The sequence below is a fragment of the Muscardinus avellanarius genome, assembly GCF_963383645.1.
Source record: "Muscardinus avellanarius genome assembly, chromosome: 16".
Lineage (NCBI taxonomy): Eukaryota > Metazoa > Chordata > Mammalia > Rodentia > Gliridae > Muscardinus > Muscardinus avellanarius.
In genome coordinates, this window is record NC_137802.1 from 51179586 (window position 1) to 51195546 (window position 15961).

Here is a 15961-nt window from a genome sequence, read left to right on the forward strand (position 1 = left end):
TGGTGATGCACACCTGTAACCCTAATACTTGGGAGACTGAGACAGGACGACAGCCTCAACAGCATAGCAAGGCTCTCAGCACCGTAGGGAGATTCTGTTTCAAAACAAAAATTAAAAATGGCTAGGGATGTAGCTCAGAGGTATAAAGCTCAGAGGTATAAATCCCAGTACCACAAAAACAAAATCATTAAAATGTCAAAATGTCAAAAATACAGCAAATAAACAAACCACCAAAAAACTCTAAAGAGTTTTACATTTTATTTAAGTTGGCCATTAAGTAAATTAGTCAGTAAAAACCAGTGTTACGTGCATTAAGATATCCCATGTATATTTTAATCTATGGCTTCCCTGAACCATTTTTATCTTTAGTTTCCCAAGTCTATTCATTATAGGAAAACTAAGGCCACTCAGCTCAAAGAGCTCCAGGTGGTGGAAAGTTTAGAATCCAGTAAAGTGCTTGTCCTTGCTGCTTTTCATTTTGAGCAGTTATAATTCTAGACACCTGCCACCCATGCAGAACAATGTAAACCCTGCAACTTGGAGGACCCAAGGTCATTGGATTCAAATGTGACCTACAAGACATCTGGGCAGGGATGTAAGAGGAGAAAAGAAAGCGCTGCTCTGTGGGCCGTATTCATTATACTTAACCACTCACATTCTTATTAGCAGTTCACAGCAAAGAAGGCTTCTGAATGAGCGGGCAGCATCCAAAGAAACAACTGGACACAAGTCTTGGCCAACATGAACTGAATAGGCACCAGGAAATGCTAGCTAGAGAGTAGACCACACATGCTGAAAGGTTACCTTTGGTTAGGAAAGTTCTCCTAGTGGCTGACAAATTCTTTCCTGAGCATGTGGGGCTGGAGGGGCAGGCACCCACGGGACAGCTCTGTGGATATGAACAGCAGGACACCCTCCGAGAAGCTGTGCAGGCTGCTCCTTCAGCAAAGCATTGCCTATGGAAGCTGGATGGGCTCGCTGCTGGTTTGGCAGAGAGTTGGTAAGCAGGTTCTTGCTTTGCATGAACTGGGGAAGTTAGCCGGAAGCAACTGCAGCCTCAGCTGGATGATTTGCCTAAACCTGTCACACAGCAAGATGGTAGGCAGGAAGGGGATTTGCAGCTACTGTGGTCATAGGAAGTGGGTCCACCACAAGTTGGTTGGCCGGAAAGCATGGTGCCACAGAAAGCCGCTTTGCAAGAGCTCTTGACAGAACAAGGAAACTGGTGGTTAGCCATTGGTTGGCAGATGAAGAATGTAGAAGGAGCTGGTTGGCAGCAAAGTGGCTGGCATGGGGAGGGCACACAGCAAGCAGGGTGGCAAGAACTAAACACACAAGTCAATGGCTGGCAGGAAATGGGCATGCAGGGAACTGATTGGCAAGGCTTGAAGACGTAGCAGATGGGTTGGAAATTCATGGGTCTGCAGGGCTGGCCTTCACCACTGACAGGTTGACAGAGATCTCCTTGGCAGCCAGTGGGTTGGCATGGACTGGAAGCACAGGCCATCGGTGGGCAAGGTGGCTCCGGACAGGAAGTCACTTCAGAGCAGGATGGTTGACAGGATGCAGCACCACAGCAGACTGGTTGGCCACAAGTTGCCTGGGATGATCCAGATGTGCAGACTGCCTCCTGGCAGGAGCTTTTTTGACAGGAGCTGGTGTCACAGCACTCTTCCCGAAAACCATTGGATTCAGAGCTGGATGGCCGACACGAGGTCACTGGACAAGGAGACTGACCAGTTCCAGATTCACAACGGGTTGTGCAGGAGCAGATGGGCTGGCAAACAAAACCCACACAAGAAGTTTCTGAAAAGCCGATAGGTTGGCAAGAAACGGGGTCACAAGCACTCAGAGCACTGCTGGGTGGCTGACCATTTTCTAAGCACGTAACCAGTTGCCACGTCCTGCTCTGGCAAGAACTGGGCAAACGGATGGCATTTCGGGAAATGCTACCCTGTGGGTAGACAATGCTGGTTGGCATGGCTGGGATGGCTGTGTCGTTTCCAGGACAACAGCTGTCTGCCATGGCACTGGCTGCTGGCCTTGCTGGGAAGTCTTGAACTCAGTATGTCTGAGTTTGAAAGACAGTGAATACAGAGGGGTTTTATAGCCCTCTGCCAGGGGCGTTGGCACTCTGTAGAGCATCTTTCCTTATTACTGTTCTTCCTCATTTACATACAAACATCTGATTAGCGAGCTTCCAGGGCTCGGGAGATGTCCCCACTTAAAATCCACGTCTGCCGAGTTGGGAGTTTTCTTCGCTGAGTTTCAGTTCATGGATGCTGCTCCTTTTATGAGCTATCTCTTTTATGGGTGCTCCCCAACCCCGCTGAAGCAGCCCTCCCACACTACCCTCTCATCAAGAGGCCTCCCCAACCTCTACTCTTCCTCCAGGAATGCAGCTCTGCCCCATTCCAACAAGCAGGAAGAGAAGCTCCAACCCTAACAGGAGAGAGACTATCAAAGATGGGGAGCAGAGACATGAGGCAGTGGACTCCCAAAATCTTAAGAATTCTCCTCTAGAACCCTCTCATTTGGATTTCTTGAAACTTTAACTTTACCAACACCATGACCAATAAGAATAAGTGTGATGGCTTCTTCTTCCTGCGTTCCTCCTGTGTGTGCCAAGTCCTTGCCTGTGTTCATTGTTTATCCTCAAAATGCCCTTATTAAGTACACATATCATCACTGTGTTAGAAGTGGCAAAACTAACTAAGAGAGTTTAAATCATGTTCTCCAGATACTGCAATTAATGAGTATAAACAAAATTCAGACCTGACTTGGCTGGCTTTAAAACCTTAACCATGTACTGGACCTTCTGATTTAGCCTCTGCTCTTAACTACTTACTAGACCTCCTGACGTTGGGGAGGAGGGGAAGGTGGCCTTTGATACAGTGATCATGGGTAGACATTTGTACAGCTGCTCATGGGTAGGTCTCCCGGGACCCATGCTGGGCGTCTTCTGCCCACTGAGGTGGCTGCAGTTGTCAGTTAGGTCAAATTAGTTGAATACTTACCGCTACTCAGCAATGCGCTCAAAGATGATCTTTTAATTTGAAAATCTAAAAAACTGTAAACATTTCATCAAGAAGGCTTATGCTCATAATTATGGAGTCAACGCATAGAGCTTCTATAATTATAAAACCACAATAATCAGCAGTAATGTCAGGACATCACTGCAATGCCGTCGTGGAGTTTCTTCTAAGAGGTCTTCGTAAATACCTTTCCCGACTCTCCTCCTTTTCCTCCTCCTCCTTTTCCTCTGGGCTTGCTTGGCTCTGTAGCACCAGCTTCAGAGTCCTGACCAGGTTCTTGGTGGGTGTGCATGATGAAATGGAAAGCTAACGTTCTGGATGCCAGGCAGGGCCGGGCTTGATTTCTGGCTCTGCTACTAACTCACCCTGTGAAACAAGTTAGCTAATTACCCAAGTTGTCAAAGTACCAGGATTTCATCAGCCGCATTGCTGTGCCTTGGGTTATACTCATTTTTCATTAATTACCTTGCAAATTATCAAGAGTGCTGGAGATTCTAGAGGGTACTTTGCAAAAATACCAGCCACAAACTGCTTTCTCTTTTGGCGCCTTCCTGATCCTCGTTTTAAAAGGAAGAGAAGCGGGCATTATGGCACATACCTATAGTCCTAGCACTTGGGAGGCCGAGACAGGAGGATCGCAGGTTCAAGAACAGCCTCAGCAAATTAGAAAGATGCTCAGTAACTAGAAAACCTGTTTCAAAACAAAAAAATAATAATTTTGAAAAAGAGCTGGGGATGTAACTCGAGGTAGAATGATAGAATGTCCCTGGGTTCAATCCCCAGTCCCATAATAAAGGGAGGGGGGACAGAAACTTTTCTGATCAGAAAAATGTTTTGGAAACATTTGACTTCATTACCAAATGCCTTTTCCAGCTATTGCTTTTCTGCCACACCATGGGTCACTTCTTGTCCCTTCTTCTCATCTCTGCCCATTTTGGCCTCTTTCAAACTCCAGAGATGCCCCACAATGTCTTATTCCTGAATATTTGTACCCAAAGATGTTCATCTCCCAAGAGGAAATACTTCGGGTCTCACCAAATAGGCCAATCCAAATGGAAACATGAATATATTTTTAAAACCACATTTGCTTCAATCTGAAAAGAAAAATCTATACCCAGACATTTCACGTGAAAGCAATTCATTTTTCATCCATTTTTTCTCAATGATTCTACTCTTTTCCTTTCTTCTTAGAGAAACCTTTCAGTAGAGAGAAAGCCCATTTTTCTGTGGTTCAAGGAAATGAAGATGTATTTTGACCACATCAGCAAATATGGTGATACATAAAATACACACGCATTGGACCAAACTGAGTTTTTAGTCATTTGTATGTTACTTACTAGTGATAACTATCTCTCTCTCTCTCTCTCTCCCTCTCTCTCTTTCTCTCTTTTTCTCCATACATATTTATATGTATTGTTTTGCAACTTATAAATATATGGTATCCTAGGGCTCATGTATATCAACCAACATTAGTCAGTGTCCAGTTGTTTTCACTGCAATATAATATTTCACAGTGTGAATATACCACAGTTAGCTTCTTTATTGGTGGGCATTCAGTTTGTTTTCCCTTTAGATGTTTTACCTTCTAGTTAGAAGTTAAAATAAGGAGTAGGAAATTTTATCTCAGAGTACTGTAATGATTTACGTGAAACACTAAGTCTAGGACCACAGAGGTTTAAAACCTTAGCTGACTTCCTTTCTGACTCTGGAAAGAGACAGAGATAAATCTTAATGGTCCAATGAGACTGTAACTCCAACACCAACATGCAGAATCAGCTGCACTTTTGACTTGCCCCTCTGCCCCCCATTCCCACTGTCATTGTCTAACCCAATGGTTTTCTGGTGAGTGGTCTTACACTCCCAGGGGATATGTGGCATTATCTAGTTGGAGGAGATAAGAGATGCTGTGTAACACCCTACAATGCACAATATAGCCCCTATAACAAAGAATTATCCAGTCCAAAATATCAATAGTGTCAAAGCTGAGAAGTCCTGGCCTATGCCCTCCTGTGCTTATGCCAACCCAAGCTGCACTTTGAGATGAGGAATAGCCCTCTCTTCTGTGCACTAAAGGTGGGAGGTGACTGCTTTGAAGAGACTCTGTACTCAGAGATTGCAAGAGGAGATGTATGGAGCTTATACCAAAAGCATCTGAGGGGACCAGGAAAACATAAGAAAAGTTCTCCCACAAGAAATACAACTTACTCAAACTTCCTTATTGTTAGTATGACCCCCCTTTTTATCCTCATGTGGATCCCAAAGCCACTGACTTCTTCTATGGTATCTCCATATCCAGGTTCATGTTCTTCCACTGCGTCCCTCACAAGAAAGCCAGACAGGCTTTCCAAAACCCAGTGCTCCCTGTGTCCCTGCCCTGTATGCCACCCCTCAGTGCCTTCACATCAGCCCTGCACCAACCCAAATACTCTTGCCTCGCACACACAGCCCAATGTGGGCAGATTGTTGTCTGCTATCTGACATCACAGCTCACCTCTCCTCTAAGGACACCTCTGCCTAAACCTCACTTAATGAACAGTTTGCTCTCAAGCCCCATTCATCTGCGCATGGTTTTCCTGCCTAGAAATCTCTTCCTTCCCTGTCTGTAACTGGTTAATTCCTACTTGTGCTGACAGACTCAGCTCCAGCATCATATTCCCTAGGAATTCTTCCTGGTTTTCTCCATGCCCCGCTGAGTTCACAGGCCCTGTGATTAGCTCAAAAGAATATACTTGTCTCATTGCCTATATATTATCCCATCAAAGAGTGAATTCCTTGAGACTGGAGACTTTGTCTTTCATTCCTAGAGCCTAACACAGTCTCTGGAACCTACCTAAAAACTGTCTAATAATGCTAGCTGTATGGATGGGTAGATGGGTGAATGGTTGCATGGATGGATGGGTGGATGTATGTATTTATAAATGGATGGATGGATGGATGGATGGATGAATGGATGGATGGATGATGGATGGATGATGGATGGATGGATGAATGGATGGATGGATGGATGGTTGCATGGATGGTGGATGGATGGATGGATGGATGGATGCATGGATGGTGGATGGATGGATGGATGGATGCATGGATGGTGGATGGATGGATGGATGGATGGTTGCATGGATGGTGGCTGGCTGGCTGGATGAATGGATGGATGGATGGATGGATGGATGGATGGATGGTTGCATGGATGGTGGATGAGTATACAGATGGGTGAAACTGCTCTCAAAGACCAATCAAGTCTCTCATGAGACTATGGCATTAACAGGAGATCCAGGAAAACAGCATGTGACTTCAACTTGGCCATTTTTATTATTAGACAGTTATGTAAATCTCATTGAAGAAGTCGCCAAGGAACACAAGCACAAGACCTCAAGGGAGCTCATGCATGAGGACAGACATTTTGTGTCAGGAAAGAGACTGGCATATGGCATCCTAACTCTTCTCGGCTTCATGGCAGCAGAAGACAAGAACCTAAAAGGTTCCCCTCTCAGTGCCCAGGAGGACTTTATTCAGACTTTAGGATCCTGACATTTCTGATGAATTCTTGGAAGCATAAGCAGATGGCATGCAGAAAGCTAAGGATTCTAGCTAAGTCATAATGATCTTCGCAGGGGCAATCAAGGTTTCTCTCTAGCTTGTGGGTTGCTTTGCAGGAACTGGGGGGCTGAGGCCAGGTTAGCGATCGGCGGGCTTGCTGGCAGCAGGCTGAGTGGCCGCCGTGTCCCGGGTGGTTGGGCTGGTGGGCTTGGCCTCCGAGGGCTGGCAGGGATTCTCCTCTGAGACCTCCGCCTTGCAGGGGGTTGAGTCAGAGCAGTCGGGTTGGCTGGATGTGGACTTTCTGCAGTCCTGTTTACAGGAGTCAGAGCCAGCACACGGCTGGCGGGAGCAGACAGGGCGGTATGAGTAGGAGGTGTAGCAGGCGGGGCGGCGCAGGATGGAGTAGCATGGGCGGTAGCAGGCAGGGCGGTAGGAGATGGATGTCACATATGGCTGCCTGTAGGAGATGGGCCCAGAGCAGATGGGGCGGCAGATCGGGCGGCAGATCGGGCGGTAGGAAACTGGAGTGCTGCAAGGTGGTTTGCAGGAACTGGGTATGTAGAAGGTGCGAGGAGGGCAAGCTGGTTGGCAGACGGCAGATGCAGAAGACCCTGGACGGCAGCAGAGGGGCTGGCAGGAGGTGGTGGGGCAGGAAACAGGCTCACAGCTGGCGGAGCGACAGCGTTTGACTATGTAGCAGGAAGGTTGGCATGGGCTGGGCACACAGATGCACGGCGGGCAGGGGCTAGGCTCAGAGCAGATGGGTTGGCAGATACTGGAGACACAACACGAGGATTCTTGGCAAGGGCCAGAGGCACACGGCGGCTCACAAGGGCTCGGAACACAGCAGACAGGGCGGAGGCAGACGGGCTCACAGACCAGAGCCACACAGGTAGCTGGCTGGCAAATGCTGGGCTCTGAGCAAGACGGCTCACAGGGGCCAGAGTCACAGCCGACAGGCTGGCAGCTGCTGGTCACAGAGCAGACGGATGGACAGCAGCTAGGTGTCGGGCACACGGGCTGGCAGCAGGCAGGCTCACAGACCAGGGGTTGACAGGAGCTAGGCACCGTGCATACCGCTGGACAGCAGCTAGGCTCACAGAGGAGCGGCTGGCAGCAGCTGGATTGGCAGAGGACAGGTTGGCAGGAAGTGGGCATACAGAGGAGTGCTTGGCAGGGAGCATCCTCACAGCACCCAGAGCCGCTCACGGAGCAGGGAGGCTCACAGATGGTGGCCTCGCAGCACAACGGCTGGGCACAGCTGTTTCCAGAGCAGGACGGCTCGCAGAGGGTGGCCTCCAGGCACACAGGCTGAGCACAGCCGCTCACGGAGCACGAAGGCTCGCAGACGGTGGCCTCACAGCACACGGGCTGGCAGCAACTGCCCACGGAGCAAGCAGGCTGGCAGCACTGTGAGCCGCAGCTGGATGAGCCGCAGCTGTCGTCACACGTCACCAGTTGCCACGTCTGGCTCCTGCAGGAACTGGGCAAGCAGATGGGCCCTCCACAGCTCACCTCGGTGGAGCAGAGAGAGATGGCTGGCAGGGAGGGACATTTCCTAGAACAACAGCTGCCAGACATGGTGGAGGTGCCTCTTCTTCTTTGCAAGTGCTGGAAGGTGGCTGCCTGACTGTGACAGCTCTCCCAGACCCTGGCTTTTATAGCCCCTAGCCGGTGCATACTGTTTTGGGTCCCTGCATCTTTTCCTCGTTGCTGTTTGGGCCAGTTTGCAGAGGAACAACTTATTATGCCGAGGTTTGTTGATCTAGACATAGTTTATCTACTCGTAAAGAAGGTGTTTATTTATTGGCTTGCTAATTTTGGAATCCTTAGAGCTACAGGTAGTCTTAGAATCAGCGTCCTCGCCTCCAAGCTGGATGATCTATATTCCCTAGCACCATGAACAGGGAAAGAAGAAACTTATAATTTATCCACATGCCACTCTTCCATGCTCAGGCCTGGGTTGGGCTCAGGGGATGTCGACATGCGTGAGATCTACTCACCCACTCGTCGGTCTCAGTCTGCAATGGGCACCAAGGAGGGAGGCAAGCTCACTGCAATGCAGTGATAAGCTCCACACAGAAGCCCTGAGGAGTTCAGCCAGGGAGGAGAGATCTAAGCTGGATTTTATTTATTTTGTTATTTTATTTGGGTACTGGGGATTGAAACCAGGGATGCACTACCACTGATCTATCCCTAGCCCTTTATATTTGAGACAGAATTTTACATATTTTGAGGCAAGATCTCACTAAGTTACCCAGCCTGGCCTCGAACTTGCAATTCTTCTGCCTCAACCTCCCGAGTACAGAGATTAAGATGTATGCCACCATGCCTGGCTAGGCTGGATTTTAAATGACTACACATTACATCAACAATCTTTTTTTTTCTTTTTCTTTTTCTCCTACTACTAAGGATTGAACCCAGGGGCATTTGACCTCCGAGCTTCATCCCCAGCCATTTTCATTTTGAAACTTGGTCTTGCTAAGTTGCTGAAGGGCTCACTAAGTTGCTGAGGCTGGCCTCAAACCTGCAATCTTCCTGTCTCAGCCTCCCAATTACTGCAACAACCTCATTTACAACCATCAGCAATCCGATGGGGCAGAGGTTATTCTCTCCTGTTGCTAAAGAAATGGAGGTTGAAGGATCAGAGGGGCTAAATGCTGGCTGAGGATGGCACACAGCCTGACCCCTGATCTAGGGCTGCTCTCCTCTCTCCTCAGCAGTAGACCTTAAGAGACTTAATCAAAGAGACACATCACAAACTCAGTCCCTGACACTGTCTCCATCTATGCCAGCCTCTCTGCCTCTCCTCCCAGCCGCGCCCAACTCAAGCGTTCAGCAAGCGCCAGGTTCTCCTTGCCAGTGGGGATTTTGACAGCTCCTGAGGGAAAGATGCTTCCAAGACCCAAAGAGAGGAAAGAGGAAAGACAGGAGATTGCAGGTGACTTCCCGGGTTTGTCTGTCAAAGACATTGTGAGCAAGAGACTCGTCTTTGCTACCATTTGAGACAGGACCGAGGTGGAAAGGCAACCCCAGGTTCCCAAACACCAAGGCTTAGTGTCCTCGCTCAGGTAAGGGCTTATCTTGCCTTCGTTGTGTGTTTTCATGACCAGTGCAAGAAGCAAGCTCTCTCTAAGAAGAGACCCTGTGAGTTTCTGAGAGCCGCTGTGCTGTCCATTCATTCCCCACGCTCCTTCCTTCAATAATGTAAGCAACCCTTCACTCTGTTTCTCTTTCATTCATCCATTCACCTGAGTTCACAGTGGGTTCCAAGTAAGGGACACAATGAGAATGAGTTGCAATTTCAGCCAAAGGAGCACGAGTTTAGAAGAGAGACTCACACCCCTTCCAATAATGATGGTGCAGTGCTAAAAGTGCTCGAATAAAGGAATGTGCAGGTGCTCAGGGGAAATCTCAACACTGTTTGAAGAAAGTTAGGGGAGCCTTTCCAGGTGTTATGATGGCCAAGTCGAATCCTCAAGGAATAAGGATGGACGTGTGATAAGGACGGGAAAAGAATGAAGCGTGAAAAACAAAGACAAGAGCGTGGGATGCCACTGGGTGAACTGAATGGTTCGACACTGTCAGGATGAGAAGCTCGAGAACAGAAAGGGATAGTAATGGTCCTAGGGGGGTCCCAGACACTCAGTCATGAAAGACCTCATGAGGAAGAAGGTGGATTTTATAAAGGTACCTAAGGGTTTGATCAGGGAAGTAACTTGGTCAGGTTTGCTCTTTGGAAATGGTTCTCTGGCTATAGAGACTAAAGACAGAGAGCTAGCTAGTCCGGAGGCAGAGAGACCACCAGGGTCCAATTATCCAAAAGCTTCGTGGTGATGGCCTGAACTGGGCATGCTTTAGGGACTGGAGTGGTATGAGAGATTTGTGTTTGTTTTGTTTTGTTTTATGTTACTGGGGATTTGACCAAGAAACATTCTACCTCTGAGCTACACCCACAGCCCTATTTTATTTGACTTAATTTTGAAACACATTCTTGCTGGGTTGATGAGAGTCTTACTACTTGCTAAGGCTGTCCTTGAATCTGCATCCTCCTATCTCAGCTTCCTGAATACTGGGATTGCAGGCATGTGCCACCACACCTAGCTGGTATGAGGTTTTATTTATTTATTTATTTATTTATTTATTTATTTATTTATTTATTTATTTTTGGTGGTACTGGGGTTCCTGGAAGCCCTTCTACCTCCGGGCTACTCTCCCAGACCTATTTTATATATTTTTTTTAATTTGGAAACAGCGTCTCTTAAGCCAGCACGGCTGGCTCCGCACCAGCGCAATCCTCCTGTCTCTGCCTCCCAAGCTTAAGAAAGGGGATTACAAGCGTGTGCCACCATGCCCGGCTTGGTATGAGGTTTTAAAGAGGCAGAATCCACAAATCTTAGTGGTTGGAAACGAAAAATTAGAAAAAAGGCATGCCATTCTTTGAAATGCATCTGTCACACAGTGGAGAAAAAGGATTTTTAGACAGATCCGCAGAGTATCAAGCTCCCTGCCATCCCCAGCTCCTCTCCACCCACTTCCCTTCCTCGGTCCAGCCAGAAATTGATTTCCAGATGGAGACGGTCCTCCCCGCAATCAATCTCTCATACACTGTCAGTCGAGAAACCAACATCGCATCCCCAATGCACTGGAGCATCATCTCCTCATAGGATCCTTCTCTGCTAAATGAAATAGTAGCTCTTCTAACTATGTAGCCCATTCCTACTTGATTCTTCTTTGTAGCTCTCATCGCCCCTTGACTTCAGACAGGTGCAATCAAGGTAAGGACTTTGTCTCTTCACTGATGGATCCCCAGCACCCAGGGCAGTGTTTGGTATATAGGAGGTGCACAGTTAATAATTATTAAATGAACAAATGAGAACCTCTGAGAGCAGCTAAGAATGGCAGCCCTTATTGGTCATGGTAATTCAAAGAAATCACTACCTCTACTCAGGCATCCGGGAGATGTGGCCATGAGCAATAGATAACCAGCTGCTCTGAGTCACAACTACTCAGTGCAGACCTACTGGCCTCTTGGCAGGCTTTTCCCCATTGCCACACTCCTGCTCGAGCTGCAGCTTTGTCCTGAGGGTTCAAAAGTCAGCTCCTAAGAGGCTAATTCCAGCCAGAGCAAAAATGACTTAAATATTAGAGTTTGAAACTGGACCAGGGCAGAGTCAAATCTCATACCCTCTCTATAAGCAAGACATACTAATACCAATGACACCAAAGGAAGAAGACACAATTATTCATCTAAAGTGGCTAAAAATAAAAAGACTGACAATATCGAAGATATGGAACAGCTGGAATTCTCAGATGTTGCTGGTTGGAATACACAGTGGTGCAGTTGTTTTGCAAAACAATTAGGTAGGTTTGTATAAATGTAAATATTCATTTATCATTGACCATTTACTTAGCAGTTCAACTCCTAGGTATTTACCCAAAATAAATGAAAACATACATTCACACAAAAACTTTTGCATGAATCTTCATGCCAGTTTTATTCTCAATGGCCAGAAACTCAAAACAACCTAAATGCTCATATACAGGCAAATGCATCTTTAAATGTGGTTTCTTGTGCTGGGATGTAGCTCAGTGGTAAAGTGTTTGCCTTACAAGGGTAATGCCCCGGCTTTGGTTCCCAGTACCAGAAATAAATAATTAGAAATTTAAAAATAAATGTAGTGGCTTTATACAATGGAATACTATTTGATAAAAAGGGATGAACTTGCCAGGCATGGTGGCACATGCTTGTAATCCCAGCATTTGGGAGGCTGAGACGGGAGCATCACATTTCACAGCCAGCCTCAGCTACTTAGTGAGGCCCTCCGCAACTTAGTGAGACCCTGTTTCAAAATAAAGAATAAGTAGGTCATGGGCATGGTGGTGGCACACACTTGTAATCCCAGCATTTGGGAGGCTGAGACAGGAGGATCGCGGTTTGCAGCCAGCCTCAGCTACTTAGTGAGGCCCTTTGCAGTGAGACCCTGTTTCAAAATAAAGAATAAAAAATTAGGGCTGGAGGGTGTAACTCAGAAGTAGAATTCCCCTGAGTTTCATCCCCAGTACTGCAAAAAAAAAAAAAAAAGAATGAACTATTGATATGTGTAACAATAGAGATGAATATCAAAAATATTATACCAAGTGAAAAGTGAATTTACATCATATGATTTCTTTTATATGGAATTCTAAAACTGGCATGGGCTCTAATGACATAAAAATCAGATTAATGATTGCCAAAGGCTGGGGATGAGGAATTAACTAAAAGAGGGAAATGCAGAATTTGAGGGTGATAGAAAGTTTTATATATTAAGTGCAATACTGATAACATAGGTTTGTGGGGCTTTTTGTTTTAGGGCTTTTTTTGTGGGGTACTGGGGATGAACCCAGGGGCATTCTACCTCCAAGCATACTCCCAGTCCTTTTTCATTTTTGAAACAGGGTTTCACTAAGTTACTGAGCCTAACCTCAAACTTGTGATACTTCAGTCCCAGCCTCTCAAGTGCTGGGATTGCAGGCATGTACCACCCGGCTAGCATAAGTATTGTATATAAAGTTGTCAAGTCTCATCAAACTTTATGCTAAAATGGAAGCATTTATTATACGTAAATTATATCTCAACAAAGTCAGCTAATAAAAACGAAACAAAATTCTTAAAAAGCAAAACAGTGGAACCAATTTACTCCATTTTATTTGTAAATATGTTTACTAAAGAACCTGGAAAATTATATATATATATTGTAATAAACCCTGAACATTCAGAATACTATCCTTTCTCTTTTTTATTATATTTTTCATATTTTTAAAAATAATTTCCTGGCTTGCCGGGTGTGGTGGCGCACGCTTGTAATCCCCGCACTTGGGAGGCAGAGACAGGAGGATCGCGCAGGTTCGAAGCCAGCTGCGCTGGCTTAAGAGACCCTGTTTTCAAATAAAAAGTATAAAATAGGTCTGGGAGTGTAGCCTGGAGATAGAAGGGTTTCCAGGAACTCCAGTTCCACCAAAAAAGAAAGAAAGAAAGAAAGAAAGAATTTTCTGGCTTATAATCTGGAAAAATAATGTTTATCTGGTTTTCCAATGAAGTACTGTTTTATAGGAATAAAAATAAACCTTGTTCAGCCGGGTGTGGTGGCACACACTTGTAATCCCAGCATTTGGGAGGCTGAGATAGGAGAATCACAGGTTTGAGACCAGCCTCAGCTACTTAGTGAGGCTCTTTGCAACTTAGTGAGACCCTGTTTCAAAATTAAGAATAAAAAATCAGGCTGAGGATGTAGTTTGAAGGCAGAATGCCCCTGGGTTCCATCCCTAATACCGCAAAAAAAATAAAAATTAAAAATTATAAAATAAACATTGTTCTTCTTCTAAGAGGAGAGCAAAGTTAATTTTATTCTATATGTGACTTAATGACACTTTCAGCAAGAGACTGAATCAACTATCTTTTGGATTTTAACTTTCCAGCTGGGCTCACACTGTTGGGTCGGGCCCCACCTAGCAGGTGTGCACTCCCCAGCAGAAGAAATACAACTGGCTCCAGGTTGAGAAAAACCTAAAAGAGAAAAGTGAGACACAGTCAGAGTGTGAGACTGGGAGGAACTGGGATGCCCAGATCATCCCCAGAGCCTGTGCGTTCACACAGCCTGGCTGCGGGAATCCCTTCCATTCAAAACCAAGCTTGATTCACCAAAGCCTCCTCTGCTGCATTTTCCCTAAAGGTATGCCCTTCTGCAGAACTGTCCCAGGAAGAAGCACCATGAAAGGAAGCCAGACTCCTCCATCAGGAGGCAATTTGGCCAGCATGAGCATTTACTCCCAAGCTTTTAAAAATCCAGGTCCCAGGGCACCATGGGCCTCAGAGCCCATGGATTCATTGTCTAGTGGTGACACCCAAGGATTTATATTCTTAAAAGCCTCCCCAAGCAAATCTCTTGCAGTACATGGAAGCTTCCATCTACATCTATCTGTGCATCTCAGACCTCATTGCAAAAAATCACCTGAAGATCTAGCTAAAAACACAGATCCCCACAGCCAGGCACTATGGAAAATGCCTGCAATCCCAGTACTTGGGAGGCGGAGACATGAGAATTGCAAATTCAAGGCCAATGCATGGTAGCTTAGAAAGACCCTGTTTCAGCCGGGCATGATGGCGCACGCTTGTAATCCCCGCGCTTGGGAGGCGGAGACAGGAGGATCACGCAGGTTCAAAGCCAGCCGCGCGCTGGCTTAGAAGACCCTGTTTCCAAATAAAAATATAAAATAGATCTGGGAGTGTAGCCCGGAGGTAGAAGGGCTTCCAGGAACCCCAGTACCACCAAAAAATAAAATAAAAAAATATTAAAACTATAATAATAGTAAAAAGAGACTGGGGGCATAGTTCAGTGGTAGAATGTCCCTGGATTCAGGTCTCAGTACCACAAAAAATAAATAAATAAAAGATAACAGAAAAAGAGCTTGAGGGTAGAACTAAGAGTTAGACTGTACCTGGGTTTAACCCTCAGGACCAAAATAAATAAATAAAATAAAATTTAAGAGCCAGGCATGGCGGTGCACTTGTGTAATCCTAGTACTTGGGAGGCTGAGACAGAAGGATTGCGTAGGTTCACGGCCATCCCCAACTACTCAGTGAGGCCCTCTGCAACTTAGTGAGAACCTGTTTCAAAATAAAGAATAAAAAACAAGGCTGGGGGTGTAGCTCGGAGATAGAATGTACCTGAGTTCAATCCCTGCTACTGCAAAAAAAAAATAGAAATAAATCCCACAGATCCCCAGGCCACACCCCTGTGGATTCTAATCCTTTTCAGCATGTCCCGGGGAAGGTTCCAGAATCTCAGATTTTAACCAGCCCCCAGGTGATTCCAATGCCAGGGATCCACAGTAGGCATGGCAAAGACCCAATGTGGATGCCAAAGTAAATTTTCCTAACGTAATCCTGAGCAGGGGGTGAAGAACAAGGCAAGAGGACTGATCGCGTTAAGCCAGCACACCAGAATTTATTAAGAGGTTAACAGAGTTCTCTGAGTTTTGTTGTTTGCTTTTTTCCACTCAAAAGCATCAAAAAGCCAGAGAGGAGAATCAGTCCCAAAGACCCCTGGCATAAGAGGAGGGCTCATAGTGACCAGACACTTAACGTCATGCAGATAAAGCGATGGGAAATCGCCCCTTGACCTCGGGGATTGCTTCGCTGGGACCCAGCTTTAATTTCTCGCCAGGATATGGTTCCTGTTCTCGGTGCCTTGAAACACCAGGGCAGACGCTGGAGAACAAATCCTCCTCTACCCATATGAGAGGCAGGACGTCGTCGTGGGGGTGTGGCAGATTCTGGAGATGAAGGGGTCTCGGGCGGGAGCAGATGGAGGCCGTCCCTGGCAGGGCCTCAGTGGTGAGGGGAGAGGTCT

The 15961-nt window shown here is 46.4% G+C and overlaps 2 protein-coding genes across 2 annotated transcripts; both read right to left on the reverse strand.

Annotated features, from left to right (window-relative positions):
- Window positions 1–956: 956 nt before the first annotated feature.
- Window positions 957–2026, reverse strand: KRTAP29-1 (keratin associated like protein 29-1; the record flags this gene model as incomplete). The annotated part of the gene is given in 3 exon segments (XM_080714062.1): window positions 957–1031; window positions 1034–1057; window positions 1061–2026. Coding segments are annotated over 3 exon segments (1065 nt in total).
- Window positions 2027–6707: 4681 nt separating this feature from the next.
- On the reverse strand, window positions 6708–8150 carry KRTAP16-1 (keratin associated protein 16-1; the record flags this gene model as incomplete). Its single annotated transcript, XM_080713778.1, has 1 exon — window positions 6708–8150. The coding sequence occupies one exon, from the start codon at window positions 8148–8150 to the stop codon at window positions 6708–6710; it is 1443 nt and encodes a 480-aa protein (XP_080569904.1).
- Window positions 8151–15961: the final 7811 nt, after the last annotated feature.